This window comes from Rhinoraja longicauda, chromosome 13, assembly GCF_053455715.1.
Source record: "Rhinoraja longicauda isolate Sanriku21f chromosome 13, sRhiLon1.1, whole genome shotgun sequence".
NCBI lineage: Eukaryota > Metazoa > Chordata > Chondrichthyes > Rajiformes > Arhynchobatidae > Rhinoraja > Rhinoraja longicauda.
This window is the reverse complement of record NC_135965.1, coordinates 35,945,596-35,962,028: the sequence shown is the minus strand read 5'-3', so window position 1 is coordinate 35,962,028 and position 16,433 is coordinate 35,945,596. Positions and strand designations below refer to the sequence as shown.

At 42.0% G+C, this 16,433-nt stretch overlaps 1 protein-coding gene across 3 annotated transcripts; it reads right to left on the bottom strand.

Moving 5' to 3' along the window:
* Window positions 1–8,262: 8,262 nt before the first annotated feature.
* LOC144599236 (solute carrier family 35 member G2-like) lies at window positions 8,263–15,775 on the bottom strand. Of its 3 annotated transcripts, none has more exons than XM_078409992.1 (3): window positions 15,527–15,775; window positions 14,438–14,529; window positions 8,263–9,665 (listed from the first exon to the last, which is right to left on the bottom strand). In XM_078409992.1, the coding sequence occupies exon 3, from the start codon at window positions 9,639–9,641 to the stop codon at window positions 8,394–8,396; it is 1,248 nt and encodes a 415-aa protein (XP_078266118.1). In that variant the 5' UTR covers window positions 9,642–9,665; window positions 14,438–14,529; window positions 15,527–15,775; the 3' UTR covers window positions 8,263–8,393. The 3 variants fall into 3 exon arrangements, with proteins under 3 accessions (XP_078266118.1, XP_078266120.1, XP_078266119.1); XM_078409994.1 differs by lacking the exon at window positions 15,527–15,775 and adding an exon at window positions 15,188–15,206; XM_078409993.1 differs by lacking the exon at window positions 15,527–15,775 and adding an exon at window positions 15,023–15,168.
* Window positions 15,776–16,433: the final 658 nt, after the last annotated feature.

The window sequence follows — 16,433 nt, the reverse complement described above, 5'->3', positions numbered from 1 at the left end:
CGCAGATTGATGAGATGATTTCTGCTTTCATGGTGGTCTGATTTTAAGAAGCACTGCAGAGGAACTAAATCATTCAAGGCAGAGTATTATCAATGGGTAATACGATGCCAAATGATGGCTTGGAAACAATAAGGTAATCATTCTCTGCTACTGTTAGTATGTTATCTGTTTTAACCAGTTTTGATTTTCTATTTGAAATGTTTGAGTTAAGTGTTCTCTTTAAATAGGAATGTTAACATTAATCCTATCAAATCTATGAATATATTGAACATTTGTTTGGTGATTCATTACATTGTAAAGGAGGCAACCTTTTGGCTCCCAAATTCAAACTGCTAAACTGTAGAATTTTCCAGTTCAATTAATGGCTATTGGAGTATAGTGTAACATGGTCAGTTGTTCCTTCCTGTCGGGTCTCCTGAATTCATCTCTAAAAAATAAGTGCAAGAACTGCCCTTCAAATAGGAGATTGTACATGTTGTAATCGTTATGACAATCAGATATAAACATGGCAAGCTCACTGAAAGCACTTGTAAAGACAAGCCAATGAGTTTAAGCAAATTTGAAAGGGCCAATTATTAAAAAAACACACGTGGCTTTCTTGCCAGTCTGGAAATTGCATGTAAATACAATGCAACAGTGAGATGAGCCATTTTTTTACAAGACTTTGTGATCCTTTGTATCTTCCATCAAATGACAAACACCACAGGCACATGGAAAGAGCAGCAGCTGCAAGTTCCCCCTCTGAGTTACTTAGCATAGTAACTTGGAAATATGCAGTATATGGCCTTTTCACTCTTGGTGGAATTGTCCTCTAATATCACTTAATACACTGTTATTTTCCATGACAGAAAATTACTTTTGGTAGAAGAGCTTTTCCGATCGGTTATTTCCCTGATCCCTTTGCCCAACATAAATTTTAACCCATCCTTCAAAGACAACAGCTGCAGTTGGATTTTTTTCTTAATCAGGATTTAACAGTTGTTAAACAAGAACTGTCATGATTTCCACTTCCCTCAGGAAAAAAATGATGTCTGTTGTCTGTGCATTTCTGAGTAGATTGCTCATCATAATTCATGCTCTTTGCAACTGCCATTCTCCCTCTGTGGATGAATCATTGAATACCACTAGAAGAAGCGTTGATTCCCGCAAGGGCAAAAATTGTTTTCTGGGTGGGGAGACACAAAATGTGGAATTAACTCAGCGGGTCAGGCAGCATCTCTGGAGAGACGTTTCGGGTCGAGACCCTTCTTCAGACTGATGTCAGGGGAGTGGGCGGGACAGAGATAGAATGTAGTTGGAAACAGTAAGACTGGTTGGTGGGAGAACTGGGAAGGGGGAGGGATGGAGAGAGAGGGAAAGCAAGAGCTATTTGAACTTAGAGAAGCCAATGTTCATACCGTTGGAGTGTAAACTGCCCAAGCGAAATATGAGGTGCTGTTCCTCCAATTTGTGCTGGGCCTCACTCTGACAATGGAGGAGGCCCAGGACAGAAAGGTCAGAATGGGATTGGGAGGGGGTATTAAAGTGCTGAGCAACCAGGAGATCAGGTAGGTTAAGGCGGACTGAGCGCAGGTGTTCAGCGAAACAATCGCCGAGCCTGCGCTTGGTCTCACCGATATACAGGAGTTGATACCTGGAATAGCGGATACAATAGACGAGGTTGGAGAAGGTGCAAGTGAACCTCTGCCTCTCCTGAGAGGACTGTCGGGGTCCTTGGATGGAGTCGAGGGGGGAGGTAAAGGGCCAGGTGTTGCATCTCCTGCGGTTGCAGGGGAAAGTACCTTGGGAGAGGGTGGTTTGAGTGGGAAGGGACGAGTTGACCAGGGAGTTACGGAGGGAACGGTCTCTGCGGGAAACAGAAAGGGGTGGAGATGGGAAGATGTGGCCAGTAGTGGGATCCCATTGGAGGTGGCGAAAATGTTGGAGGATTATATGCAGTATGCGACGGCTGATGGGGTGGAAGGTGAGGACAAGGGGGACTCTGTTCTTGTCACGAATGGGGGGAAGGTGAGCAAGAGCAGAGCAGTGGGATATTGAGGAGACCCTAGTGAGAGCCTCATCTATAATGGAAGAGGGGAACCCCCATTTCCTAAAGAATGAGGACATCTCTGATGACCTGATATGGAACACCTCATCCTGGGTGCAGATGCGGCGTAGATGGTGGAATTGGGAGTAGGGGATAATCTTTACAGGAAGCATGGTAGGAAGAATTGTAGTCTAGATAGCTATGGGAGTCAGCGGATTTGTAATAGATGTTAGTCAACAGTCTGTCTCTTGTGATGGGGATTTTGATATAGGGTTTGGTGGCACTATCACTGCCTGAGAGGCCAAGTTCTGAAAGATTTGGTGACCAGATTCAATGTCAGGTAGTGAAAAAGCCAACCAAACTTGTCGCCCCTTCATCCTACTATTGCAGGCGCATCTGTTCATAATAGGCGGCACAGTGGCGCAGCGGTAGAGTTGCTGCCTGACAGCACCAGACACCCAGGTTCGATCCTGACTACAGGTGCTGTCTGTATGGAGTTTGTATGATTTCCCCTTGACTGCGTGGGTTTTCCCCGGGAGCTCCTGTCTCCTCCCACACCAAAGACGTACAGGTTTGTAGGTTAATTGGCTTCTGTAAATTGCAAATTGTCCCTAGTGTAGGATAGTGCCAGTGTACGGGGATCGTTGGTCGGTGCGGACTTGGTGGATCGAAGGGCCTGTTTCCACGCTTTATGTCTAAACTAAACTAAACTAAAGACTGCCTGTAAACTAAAGCACGCCTTGTAAAAAATAGAATCCCCATCATTTGTGGCATATCTTCCTGCTAAAAGGGATAGCTTCATAACAAATGTAGTATCACAAACCTGGTAATTCTTGAGGCACAGTGAGACATCAGTACCACCAGCTAAAATATGCCACAGTCTGTACCTTCATAGCTCAACATACGATGATCTATTCTTACCACCAAGATGGGGTTCAGACCCAACTCAATGAGCGAATGTGCATATGAGGTGCAACACTGGTACAATGCTGGTTACAAATGAGCTGCCAGCCTCATGAGGTGTGAAGGCAGTTCTCTGGTATTGTACATTCTATTGATTTATGCACATTACTAACATTGAGTGTAATAAGCGTTACCAATCTTATTATTAAATTACTAAGGGGTTTCCAACCTATTGTAATATAAAATCTCCACCATTTATTCAAATGACTTACAAACATTATATAAATTATTTCCATCCCAAAAAAATTTGATGGAATTATGCAGTCTTCCCCATGTTTAGAATAACCATCATCTCGAACAAAGTAATTTTAATCTAAATTTCTGACAATTTTTTCAGATCAATTTCTCCACTCCCCCATCTATCCTGAAGATAATGAGTGCTAAATACCATTCAGTAAGAATAATTTTCTCACTGACACCTCTCTTTGACGGCTGTAATTCATGTGCTGGACTTAGCAATGCACATTCTGTGGCTATTATACTATGCAGGCAATCTCATCTCATTTATGTCTAAATTATACATTGCCACAGAAACTAATAGCATTCAGAAGCAGCGCCAGATTTCTTTTGGCATTCCCAACCTAATGCCATTTTATTCAGTCACCCAGCCTTTATATTCAGGCGGGGGGATTATCCATCAGCAGACACGGCACAGGGCCCAACAAAAGTATCACCTTCACTGCTCAAACCTTGTTTAATTTATTTTAAAAAGGGGGCGGCACAGTGGTGCAGCTGTAGAATTCCTGCCTTGCAGTGCCAGAGACCCAGGTTTGATCTTGACTATGGGTGCTATCTGTACGGAGTTTGCACTTTCTCCCTGTGACAACATTGGTTTTCTCCACGTGCTCCAGTTTCCTCCCACATTCCAAAGACGTACAGGTGTGTAGTTTAATTGGCTTCTGCAAATTGTCCATAGTGTGTAGGATAGAACTAGTGTACGGGTGATTGTTGGCCTGTGCAGACTTGGTGGCCCAAAGGGCCTGTTTCTGCACTGTATCTCTAAATCTAAACTAAAACTAAATACACATTGGAAATGTCAATAACTGTGTAAAGATCCCTTGCCAGACTATGATGTAAACACATCATTTAAGATGATTGCACACTTTTGGAGCTTCAAATTTCCACCTGCATCTTATTTTTTTCATGGAAAAAATTATATACCTCACCAATTTAAATTGCAAAGCCATCTAAAAAAATTGTTTGGGACATTTTTTGAAATCAATTCATTAAACCTCAGGTTATTGAATTTCATAACTGTAAAGGAATCTTATAAAAGAAGATATCAATTCATCCCTGATCTTTGTCACTAAATATTTTATCTTCCCTGTCAAATTTTGGGAATTATTTTTTTGCCAAACCTATGTTTTTCTCAAAGTTTTTCATTTCCTCTTGCTATAAGTATGGTAGGAAATAAAAAGGTTCAAAATATATCCAGGGCTTTCTGACATCAGCTAAAACAAAATCCAGAGGAGACCTGTCATATTAGTATAAGCAATAAATTGATTGTTGTACTTGGTCTTAGAGAAAAGTATTGCATTCAAATTATCCCATTCAATCTAAGCTGAAATAAGGAAAGCATATGATTCTGAATGTATGGCAATGCATGGCAATGCATATACCCCACGTATGGTATCATATGTCACACCTTTGCAATGTCATGTTGGTTAAATGCAGATGAGAATTCCAAAGTAATCACAAATGAAAACAAATTCTGGAACAACATCAGTTCTTTTCATCATTGCTTTTGACTAATTTAAATGAATAGAGAGTGAAACAGATTGAAATATACCACCGTTCACATTAGAAAAATAAACCACAAGAATTGTTTTACACAGATAAATGTTGTCGCTTTAAACAGATGCAATGTTTATGCACCAGTGCACTTATTACATGTTAACTAGACTTACATGGATAATTGTGTCAAATCACCAGAAAGTATAATGAATAACACGGAGTCCAATGCTTGGAGTCTTCATAGTATTGTGCACGGCATTATGGTCTACATTTGTTTATTTACAAACTGGTGAAAATCAGACATTTCCTCACCTCTTCTCTTCCCCACCCCTCACCCTGGCAACTATAATTTTCTGAGAAAGACACACGCACACACTTTGATATATATCACTGTTACTGACAATCAATTGGAAATATATATATATATATATATAATATATATATATATGTGTGTGTGTGTGTGTGTGTGTGTGTGTGTGTGTGTGTGTGTGTATATATATATATATAAAGGGCAAAATATATACATACACATACACACGCACACACATTTATATACACACGCACCATATATATGTAGCGAACAAAGTTCTCCAAAATCAAGTGGTCATATTTTACCTGTAAAACGACAGAGTGGGTGGCTGATCCGACCACATCACGAGGGCATCCAGTTTCTGTGTAGTGGTACAGTAGGATTGGAAAGTTTAATGTATTCAATTTCATCTCATCTTTCCATCAGGAATTTAATGCAGCCAAGCTTACATGGGTACCTCAACAGAGTGGATTGATTTGTTTCCATCTGAAGAAAGCATCACACACTGAAAACTCTTACAGAATATGCACATATATACACTTCTATTCAAGAACAGAAAGGCCAGACGATTTTCCTACCTCTAACTAAAGGCCACCGTCCAATTCTAACAGCCTAATTAGCCAGCTATAATTGAAATCAGCTAATCTGTGGGCAAGATTGATACTCCTCTAGTCTGTTCAGCTCAGCTGTTCAGCTACAAATAGGATAAATGCATGAGCAGCAAGGGAATATGTTCACAGTTTTTACCATTTTTTTAACATTTAGGTTTATATTGTCACATGTACTGAGGTACAGTGAAAAGCTTTAGTTTGCTTGCTATCCAAACAGATCAAATATACCATATGTAAATACAATCAGGTCAATTCAAGTAAAATAGATAGAGCAAAGAGGAAGATACAGAGTGCAGAGTATATTTCTCAGCATTGTAGTACTTGTAGCACATTAGTTCCATAGACAAAGTCCAATTGTGCACCCTCTATGCAAGAACAGCCCATCACCTGCACAAGTGGGGGATGACGGACAGCCCTGCTTGCGACTGTGGATATCCAGACAAGACCAGACCATCCCACACATTGTGAATGACTGCTCACTGAGGCTTTTCCTTGGTGGCATCAAGGCCATCCATCCAGCAACTGATGCTGCCCTGGCCTGGATGTCTACCCTTGACCTACAACTTTAGGCTGTGCACGCCATACACAAGAAGAAAAAGAGGAAGAAGAAGAAGAACGGGGTAGAGGTGAACCAGAGAGTACCTTAGCTTATGGAAGGACCATTCAGAAGGCTGATCACAGAGGGGAAGAAGCAGTTCTTGAATCTACTGGTGCATGCTTTCAAACCTCTGTGTCTTTTACCGGATGGAAGCAGGGAGAAGAAGGAATGCCCAAGGTGTGACAGGTCTTATATTAGCTGCCTTTCTGCGGCAGTGTGCTGTAGATTGAATCGAAGGTGGGAAGCCTGGTCTGTGATGTACTGAGCTGTCAACATTAGGAAATTATCATTGAGAACAAAACTTATTTGATTAACACTTATTTTCTTCACCTTAAATTACATTTATTTAAAAATAATGTCATTGCTGTTATGACCACTGTTATTGACAATCATTTGGATTTCTTTTAAAAATTCATTATTTGGTATCAGAATAACTAGCGCATAAATGTAAAAAACAATCAATGTCGTCACCATTTAGCAAAATATGATTCAATATTGCCAGCAGAGAGAGTCATCAGCTTTCTATTGTAATTGAATGATGGAAGCTCACGTCACATGTTGAATGGAGGTAGCCAGGAAATACATTTGTGCAAGATTTATAACCTTCACTTACAGGAGATTGATGCTGCACAAAGCCAATATTTATTTTCCATTCCTAATGTCCGATGAACTTTAGTGGCTGTTTCAGAGGGCAGATAACAATCAGCCAGATTGGTGGCCAGACTGGATAACAATGATAATAATTCACTGAAGTACGTTGCGAATCGTATGGTTTCACAATTACCGTTTTTAGGACACAGTTGCCAAGAGCATGTTTATTTTGTTTTCATTAATTAACTGAATTTTAATTCACAAGTGATTATGGTGGGATTCATGTCATGGCTGCATCAATAACCCAGGTCATTGTATGCCCACCCCTGTTATTTAATCATACCCATAAATAGCTACATTTGTTAGATGACATTTCTTATGGAGTTATCCATGTGAAGTGTATTTCATCCCCCCTGATGATCTTAGATAGGTTGTCAATGAGGATGCCACAATTTGCCTCAGTAGCTTGGGTCAGCATTAGATAACATTACTGCAGATTATTTCCGATGACTTTTGCTCAAAAACCGAGATACCCATTTGACTGAACAATCTGCTAACTTTCACTACTGTGTTCGATACCTTATACTTCCTAAATCCTGACAAGCAGCAGGTAGAAACAGAGAAAGAGCAGCTTTGCGAAGAAATACTTGTTAATAGCTTCCGAAAATCTTGTTGAAAGATGCAATTATTCCATTCAGAAGACATCAGACTGCAACCAACTAAGAAAGAAATTAAAATGTGTGTCTTTTCCAGTGAGGTCCTATTGAACCACTGTCATTATTCCAACTGAAAGGCAGTTGACATACTCAACCTAAACATAGTGGCACCTATAATTAGTAACAATCTAGATGAGTTGTTGATTCGTTGAGAAACCAAATGCCTGCCAGGACACCAGCAGTACACCCTGCATCAAAATAATGAGGTGGCCTTTCATAGAATGTGAATGGGCCGGCATCAATTGAATGAGATTGTTTGAACCATTGCAAAGTCAGGCGAAGCTCGTGTGATAGTACATTGGTAGGTTTGGGTAATTTGTTGCACCCAGGAACATAGATGCTCCAAAATTATGCTGTAGTTTGCAATAAACCGACCCAGTTCACTTGACTAAACCTAACGGTTAGGACACAGATTAAAGATCCTACATCGATTCTATCTGCAGATTCTTTGCACCTATTGCATACATTAAAAAAATAGAATTGTAACATTAAGCAAACTCATAAACTAAGCACTTGTCGTGCCTATGGCACTTCTAAGTTAAAATAAATGTAATGATTTCACATTATGATTAATCTGATATCATTTGATTATGAAATATATATGCAATTTGGTTGCTGTTCGAAGACAATTAATGAAATAAATACTCTCAGTGAATTATTTATCATTAATAAATACAAACACTTGGTATAATCTGCTGCACATTTAATTCCATACAACGTTGAGAACATAACAGCAGTACACCATCTTCTGACAACACAATACCAAAGAACATTGCACGTTTGACACTCATAAAGCAGCTTGATTCCATTTAATTCCCCAATTATTCACAAGATTAGCAACAATTCATTTGATGGGGGAATTTATTATCTCCAAGTAATCCTGCCTCTTATTCCAATTAATCCAATAAAGCTTGTAACCAGTAAATGCAAAGACACTGAAGATGATTATTGATCCACCTATAAGATCATATACAGTTGGAAACATATGGAGGACCAGTAACTGGAGAATCATGGCCACTACAATTTCTAAGTGTTGAACTGTACTAACTAATGCTGGGTGGAACCGATTCAATGCATAGTACACACCTAAGAAAGCCACCGTGGAACAGATACAGATCCCTAATAGATATCCCCAGGTTTCCCCATCCAGTGGTATAATAGGCTCTTGCAAGATAAACATTGTGGACACACCCCACACTGTACCCGTCCATCCAAAGGTGAAAAGGGCAGTCCACATACTGACCTTCTCCTTAATAGTTCTGTAAATGATCATGGCCAGAGCTGTGGTCAACCCCGCCATTACCGTCATGGTGTAGCCAAAGGCTTCCTTCCATCTGCTCGCCAATGACTCATCTTCATCAACGATATTAGGGATCATGACTAGACAAAGCCCAAATACACTGCAGATCACAGTTACAACATCAGTGTAGTCCAAACGTTCATCCACCAGAAGAAAAGCTAGGATGGCACTGAAGACGGTAGTGGTGGCTCGCCACATAATGGTCCCGTTGCTTGGGGGTACAATTGAAAAGGAGGTGTACGCACAGGTGATGGAAATGACATTGCACACCCCATAAAGAAAGAGACGCATCCTGTATCCTTTGGGTCCAAGAGGATGCTCACTGCCGTAACAGACAACCACGACAGCGAAGACTTGGAGAACAGAACGAATGAACAGGAGTTCAAGAGATGGCACTTTGCTGCGATCAGCTGCAAGTCTAGTAATCAGTGCAACACAACCATGGGCCAGGGCAGCCCCAAACAGAGCCACCCACGTTATTCTTGGTGCAGAGGCCACACTCTCTCCAGCATTTTCTGTCGGCTGTGCAGTGCCTTTATCTTTCTGTTCATCTGCTGAATTCTGACGAACATTAATTGTCCCAAAGAATGATCTTCCTCGCCTTTTTGTGTCACCCAGGAGTCTTTTTTTGGGATTGTCTTCCGTGTAATTTTCCGCATCTTGATAGGTCTCTTCAAAGCCCTCATCCTCAGGCTGTGGATAATGTGCGGTGTATTTCACAGTCACGGTATTTGGGTGGATTTTCACCCTCTTCTTCGAGGGGCACGTTGATTTTGTCGGTGAAGCTGCCATTTTCCCTGCAGCAGAATGTCCGCCCTGCATTAAATTTCACAGAAGTTAAACTACTTTTTGTGTCATTCATGGAAAAAGTAACTTCAGTTTATACATATGTATGAATGGAGCATTTGCAAGTCTCGACAACCTATGTGTAAAATCTTTTATTTAATTTGAAATCCTTCCATGAATTGACTCAGCCCACACTTTATCAATGATAGTTTAGAATATTTCAAAAAACGCACTGAGCTTCAAAATGCTTATTTAAAGCTTTTCATTAAAAAAAACCTAAATACTGGAGATACTGGAAATTTGAAATAAAAGCAAAAAATATGGGCAATATTCAGCAGTCGGAATGAAAAAGGTTGGGTTCCAGGCCAATGATCTTTTCAGCAGAAATTAAAAACTTATGTGATAAAGATGCAGAGGAACGGTTGAGGGATGGAAAGAGGGTAAATATTTGGACAGGGAGAAGAGATTAAGTGACAAGAATGATGATGCAAAGCAAAATAGGAAAACAAAAAGGTTTAAAAAAAATTGTCGAACTGGTGTGAGTGAGAATAGTGGAATCATTATTTGAACTTTGTATTTAGGTTAAATGTCTGATCGGTCTATTTGAAGAAAGAGCTATATTTCAAACTTACATTGAGCTGCATTGAGATAGAATAAAGCCTAAGGAGAGGGGTTAGAGTGGGAGTAGGAAGAACAATTACAATGAATGCTGTCTGATATTTTGGAGTCATGGTTGCAGGAGAGATTCGAAAGAAACAGAGGACAATAATTTCACTGGCCCAATTAAAATAAAACTCAGGTCTCACACAATAGTTCCTCATCCTGAAAAAAAATGTATTTGATAAGGTGCAGAAACTGAAATTGCCATGGAGTTTCATGAACCCCTAGATAATTCCCAAGCCATTTTAGCTGTTCACAATCGAGAATTTGTAAAACAGTAAGCTTACAACCCAGTGGTATGAACATTAAATTATTTAATTTTAAGTAACTTCATCTTATACTCCCCTCCCTTCCACCCTGCCTCTTTGCCCCCTTCCACCTCCCTAGTCATTTTACCAGTTCCACAGTTCTCCACATTGTTTCTCTTGAGATCACACCTTCCCTCGCCAACAATGGACCTACCAGGCAATGCCTGAAGTCATTTGTGGATGGCCTTGACTGGTCCTGGTCTATTCTTGCCCTCAACTCTTCACCCCCCCCCCCCCCCCCACCTCACTCCTTTCAGTCTAAAGAAGGGTCCTGACCCAAAACATCACCATCCATCTTATCCAGAGATGCTTGTTGACCTGCTGAATTACTCGAGCACTTGGTCTCTATCTATGCAAAAAGTCATGTTCTTCAAATGTTTTAAACTTGAAAAATGTCAGTGTGATTGCTCAATAACATGTGTTAAATGCCGAATATATGACAAAAATATCACACACATTACTGGGCATGTGATGAAACTAAATGGCTGATAAACATACATGTCAGATGACAGTATTTTTTGTGATAATTGACTCTAAGGGTCACAAAGAACTAAGGCATTGGCATTATTTCATGAACAAGCAACAAGTGTGGACTTTATTTTATTAAAACATTTTAAAATTGAGCCTTTGGATATGATGTTGCAAAATCAGTTGGAAAATAACAGAATTTATGAAATTTCAAGCATAAACTGGATGATTATGTAGTGTGTTACCCAGTTTCCAGTACATCATCAGCATGCTTGGCTTTGAGCATGTGACTCCATCATCAACTTCAAAAAATCGAATGACCACAATGACTGTCACTTGTAAATACTTTTAGAATAAAATGAATACTCAGTGATTTGGTTTTCCATATACATGCAAGATGTTCAGCTAATGTTAAGCTTTAATAAAGTTTGTGGGTCTATTGCCAAAGAGCAAATTTTTTTTTTGAAGGCAGAACATATATCACTGAGCCTTTTGGAGGGTGCAAGTTGGCTTTGTGTTTTCATCCTGATCTGACTGCCCTCTTCAATGTTCTGAACGTTCAACCGCATGGAAAGCAACAACTTGTCTTTGACATTGGCACCAAAATCAAATCCTTTCAGTCCATGTGGAAAGAGTTTTAGATATAACTGCAACAAGATGTTCTTCCTCACTTCCCTAGCTGTCAGGACATATTTTCTGAATTCTGATTCATGTCCCGTTTTAGGGAAATTTGAGTATTCATTTGAAGAGCAGTTCCCAAACCAACTGTGGAGACCTACAAGAGCTGAAATTCTTTGCTATTTGCAGACTCGTTTTAAGCAGTGGAATCAATTATTTGACTTGAATTTATCGATTTGTGACACTTTGTCTTGCCTTGCAGCAAGTACTACAAGGAAACATGTTTAGTTTCTGCATTTAACAACATTTCCAAAATTATGGAGGGAATGATGTTTCTGGCATGTCATTTCTCTGCTCAGTCTCATAAATCCAAGCAGGCCAATTTATCTTAAAGCATTATTTTGTCTGGAAATGTCAAAAATAAAACCTGATATTCTCAAAAAAGGTTTTCACAAAGTAATTTACATTAATCCTGGAAAGCATCCACTTGGTTTTTTTAAAATTGATTTAGTAATTAAGATTTAATTAATTTTCTTTTAAAAGCCTATGTTTTAAAACCAATAAAGGATGATAGATTGCCATTTGGGTTCCACAATTGGATGGAATGCAAATTGTAAGAGATGCAAACATGATTTCAAGAAAATTACTAAAAGTGTAGCGTAGGCAACCGTTTTGTCAAACACTCGCACCCTGTGATCCAAGGACTGCTAGATCTCCCGGTTGCTAACCATTTTAACTACCCCTCCCATCCGCAGACGAACCTTTCTGTCCTCGGACTCCTCCATTGCAAGAGTGGAGCCTCATACAAACTGGTGGAGCACCACCTCATATTCTGCTTGGGTAGCTTACAGCCCAAAAGTATGGACATTGAATTCTCCAATTTCAACTTATTTGTCTCCTACTCCCTCCCCCCACCAACCCCCACCCGCTTTTTCCTAACCACTGCCCTTCATTTCTCTCCCAACATCTCCCAGTCACCCCTCCGTTGTACACTCATCTCCCATCCCCAAATCCCTCCTTTTCCCCTTTATCCCTCTTTCTCGTCTTCCCTATACCCTTCCAGCCATATCCCTCCCTCTGGCTTTACATTTCACTCCTCTTCTCCTCGCCTTATCTAACATCCCATGGTCTCCATTTAATCTCTCACCTTTCTCACTTACTCCACCTATCTGTACAAAAAGGCAGCAACTCTACGGCTGCGCCACCTGTCCATTACCTCCACATATGCCAAGTTCCTCCAGTACTATTTTCGTTCAAGCAAATTATTGCTGTCAAGCGCACATCAACAAAAATCGCAATTCCCTTCATCTCACGCAAGGAAACGATTGAATGCGAACAGAATCTGTGTCACTTCAGAAGAGTATCTGGTTAGCCTGATGTGGCCGCTTTAGCCTTTACTTCCAGACGTCGCCCATACCTTCTCTCCAGAGATGCTGCCTGTCCCGCTAAGTTACTCCAGCATTTTGTGTCTATCTGCATTATTGATCCAGTGACTTGGAGAACAGCCTGCGAATAACTCATTTTCGGATGAAATGTATTCACTGTGTGCTTTCTTTGAACAAATCGGCTGCAAATTCTCCAACACGTTAAACTTACCACAGGGGGGGTGGAGAGAACTGAGGTTAGACCGTTTTGGGGGTGGTGCCGATTTGAAAACTGTTCTCACAAAAAAAAAACCTCCATTCAACATGAAGACACAAGAAACAGCGGACGCTGGTTTTACAGAACAGAAAGACACATAGTGTCGGGTTTATCATTGTTTTGCAAACCAGCATCTGCAGTTCCTTGTGTAGCAACTGCGGAATGAGGAGCGGGGTTAATATTTCAGATCAATAACATTTCATCAGAACTGAACAAGTCGATGGACCTGGTCTCCTACAGAGTCCCTCTGCTGTGTCCAGTATTTCACTTCCCTTTCCCCCCCAGATTTCCCGCATCCACGATTTCGCATTCCCACACCACCGGACTTATGCAGAGTGTTTAAGACCAGGGCTTTTTTTTCTGATGCAGACCACACTGAATACAGCGATGTGCCTTAGCCCCATGCTACGCATATAACAGCATTAGAAAGAAGACGGGCACAACAAAGCTGGAGTAACTCCGCGGCTCAGACATCATCTCTGGAGAAAATGAGCAGGTGGCGTTTTCCGTTTTTTAAATTCCTTTTCTCCAGAGATGATCCGCTGAGTTACTCCAGCTTTTTGTTGTCTGTCTTCGGTTTAAACCCGCATCTGCAGTCCCTTCCGACACCAGCATTAGAAAACAAAAACCGGAGATATACATTGGATAGACTGCCTTCATGTGAACAACAAATAATTGATGTTACACTGTGTTAACACGGCCACGCCACGAAGCGGCAGCATCTCAGTCTGATGCCCAGCGCGCTATTAATACTAAAGAATAACCTGCATCCGTGCCAACTCGTTAGATGGAAAATGCTTAAAATACCAAGAGAGTTTTAACGAACCCTCTGCAAGACACCCACTGTGTATATTTAATCCGACCGTGCATGGACAAGTGTGGGTCGGCGTTGATACATTTAATTGTATGCTCTGGAGAATCGTTTAGAAACTCCGAGGTGCTATGTGGGCGAGGGGTTTGCAGGTATTGTTAAAGATACCAGAATAAAACCCAGTCCCTCATGAGAACACTTACTCCATCGTTAAAAAAAAAACTGCAATTATTTTCCGTTAAAATAAATGGCACGCGTGCATATAAAATGTAGACTTTAAATATGTGAAAACTCACCTTTAAATATAAACGACAAGATCCCAGAATCTTGAATGGAAACCAGGCTCTGTTCTCCAGCTACAAATGTGCATCACGATGACACGAGTCTCCTGTGGTCCAAATGAAGGCGGACACGTCAACGCGAACAGAAACGCCAGCAGGCTTCATTCAGTTCTCAATGTAAAAACAAAATCACTCTTTGCCTTTTGCAACCGCCCGCGACCAGTGAAGCTCAGAGCTCACGGGTCCTGCACGGGTCCTGCACCCACCCACCCGGCACAGTCCCCCTCTCAACCTCCAAATGCAAGTTATCCGACCTCCCTTCCCCGTTACAGAGCAATATCACGCCAATCAGATTTACGCCGAGCTCGTCCCGATGGATAGAAGCAAAGTGACCGACCAGGCAGTTATAACCATGGCATTAAAAAACAGCAAGTATCATTACATTCACAAAATGCTGGAGTAACTCAGCAGCTCAGCAGGTCAAAATACTCCAGCATTTTGTGAATAAATCGATTTGTACCAGCATCTGCAGTTATTTTCTTATACTAAGTATCATTACATGGCAGACAACAAGCAAGCGACGGGGCAAGTGCCACACACCGTCACATATATGTTTGCCCCTTTTGGATCAGAGTGAATCCCGGTTGACCGGGAGCCCCATCAGAGGCTGCCTCCGCCACAGTGGGCTGGGATGCCGCTTGCCTCTCGGGTTGCAGTGTGCACTAGAAACAGGCGGCTGGCACAGCCAGAGGAGCCCATCCGCACCTCCAGACCTCCTGCTGCCCGGCTCTGTCCGCACAAGCGGTGGTGACACCCAGACTGGCGCACCCCCCCCCCCCCCCTCCACACCACTCCTCTCCCCCCCCCCCCCCACCTCACTCTGCTTCCCACCCCCCTCCCACCCCACTCTGCTCCCCCCAACCCCCTCCTCACCCCACTCCCCCCACCCCACTCCCCACCCCCCCTACCTCACCCCCACCCCACTCTGCTCCCCCCACCCCCCCTCCCCACCCCACTCTGCTCCCCCCACCCCCCCTCCCCACCCCACTCCGCTCCCCCACCCTCCCTTGAAGAGGGGCGCCCCGCCGCTTGCTTGCAGGTTACCTGAGCAGAAAGCACCCGGGGACGATGCTGTAAGCCGCTGGTACCAAGCTCCGATCTCTCTCCTTCATCCACACACACCCAGAGGCCAGCCAGCTGGCGGAGAGAGAAAAAAACCTGGAGGGATCCAAACAGCAGTGCATGCGCACAGGAGAATTGGTCGCTTCATTAAGGAAGCCACAGTGGAAGAGAGAAGACAACTGGATTCCCAGCACCTTCCATGTACAGTCTGTCCCGTATATCTGATCAGGTATCCGCTTCTGTCAAAACTCACCGCCTCCCCTGCTGAATCGTTCGCAAGCCTGCTCCCAAATGCGAACCAATTCCCAATAGCAAACTTCAAAAACCTGCAATGAAGATCAAAACCACTTCTACCTCCCCGGACAGCTCGGTCCATAGACATATCACTCTGTGAAAATTATTTTCAAGTTAAATTAATTTTCATCCACACATAGCCAGAGAAGCAACATTATGTGACAGAATGCCATTGTTACTTTTGGCAAGACCTTGGTTTACTCGGATCTTTATAAGGCAGAGGAGCAGAATTCGGCCATTTGGCCCATCAAGTCTACTCACCCATTCAATCCTGGCTGATTTATCAACCATCTGTCTCTCAACCCCATTCTAATCAATAATCTGTCAATGTGCACCTTAAATATATCCAATGACTTGACCTTTACAGTCATCTGTGGCACTGAATTCCACAGATTCCCCACCCTCTGGCTATCAAAATTCTCCCTCATCTCCTTTCCAAAAATACGTCCTTTAATTCTGAGGCAATTGCTTCTGGTCCTAGACTCTCCCTCGAGTGGAATCATTGTCCCCACATGAAACATATAAGATAATTAGGGGATTGGACACATTAGAGGCAGGAAACATGTTCCCAATGTTGGGGGAGTCCAGAACAAGG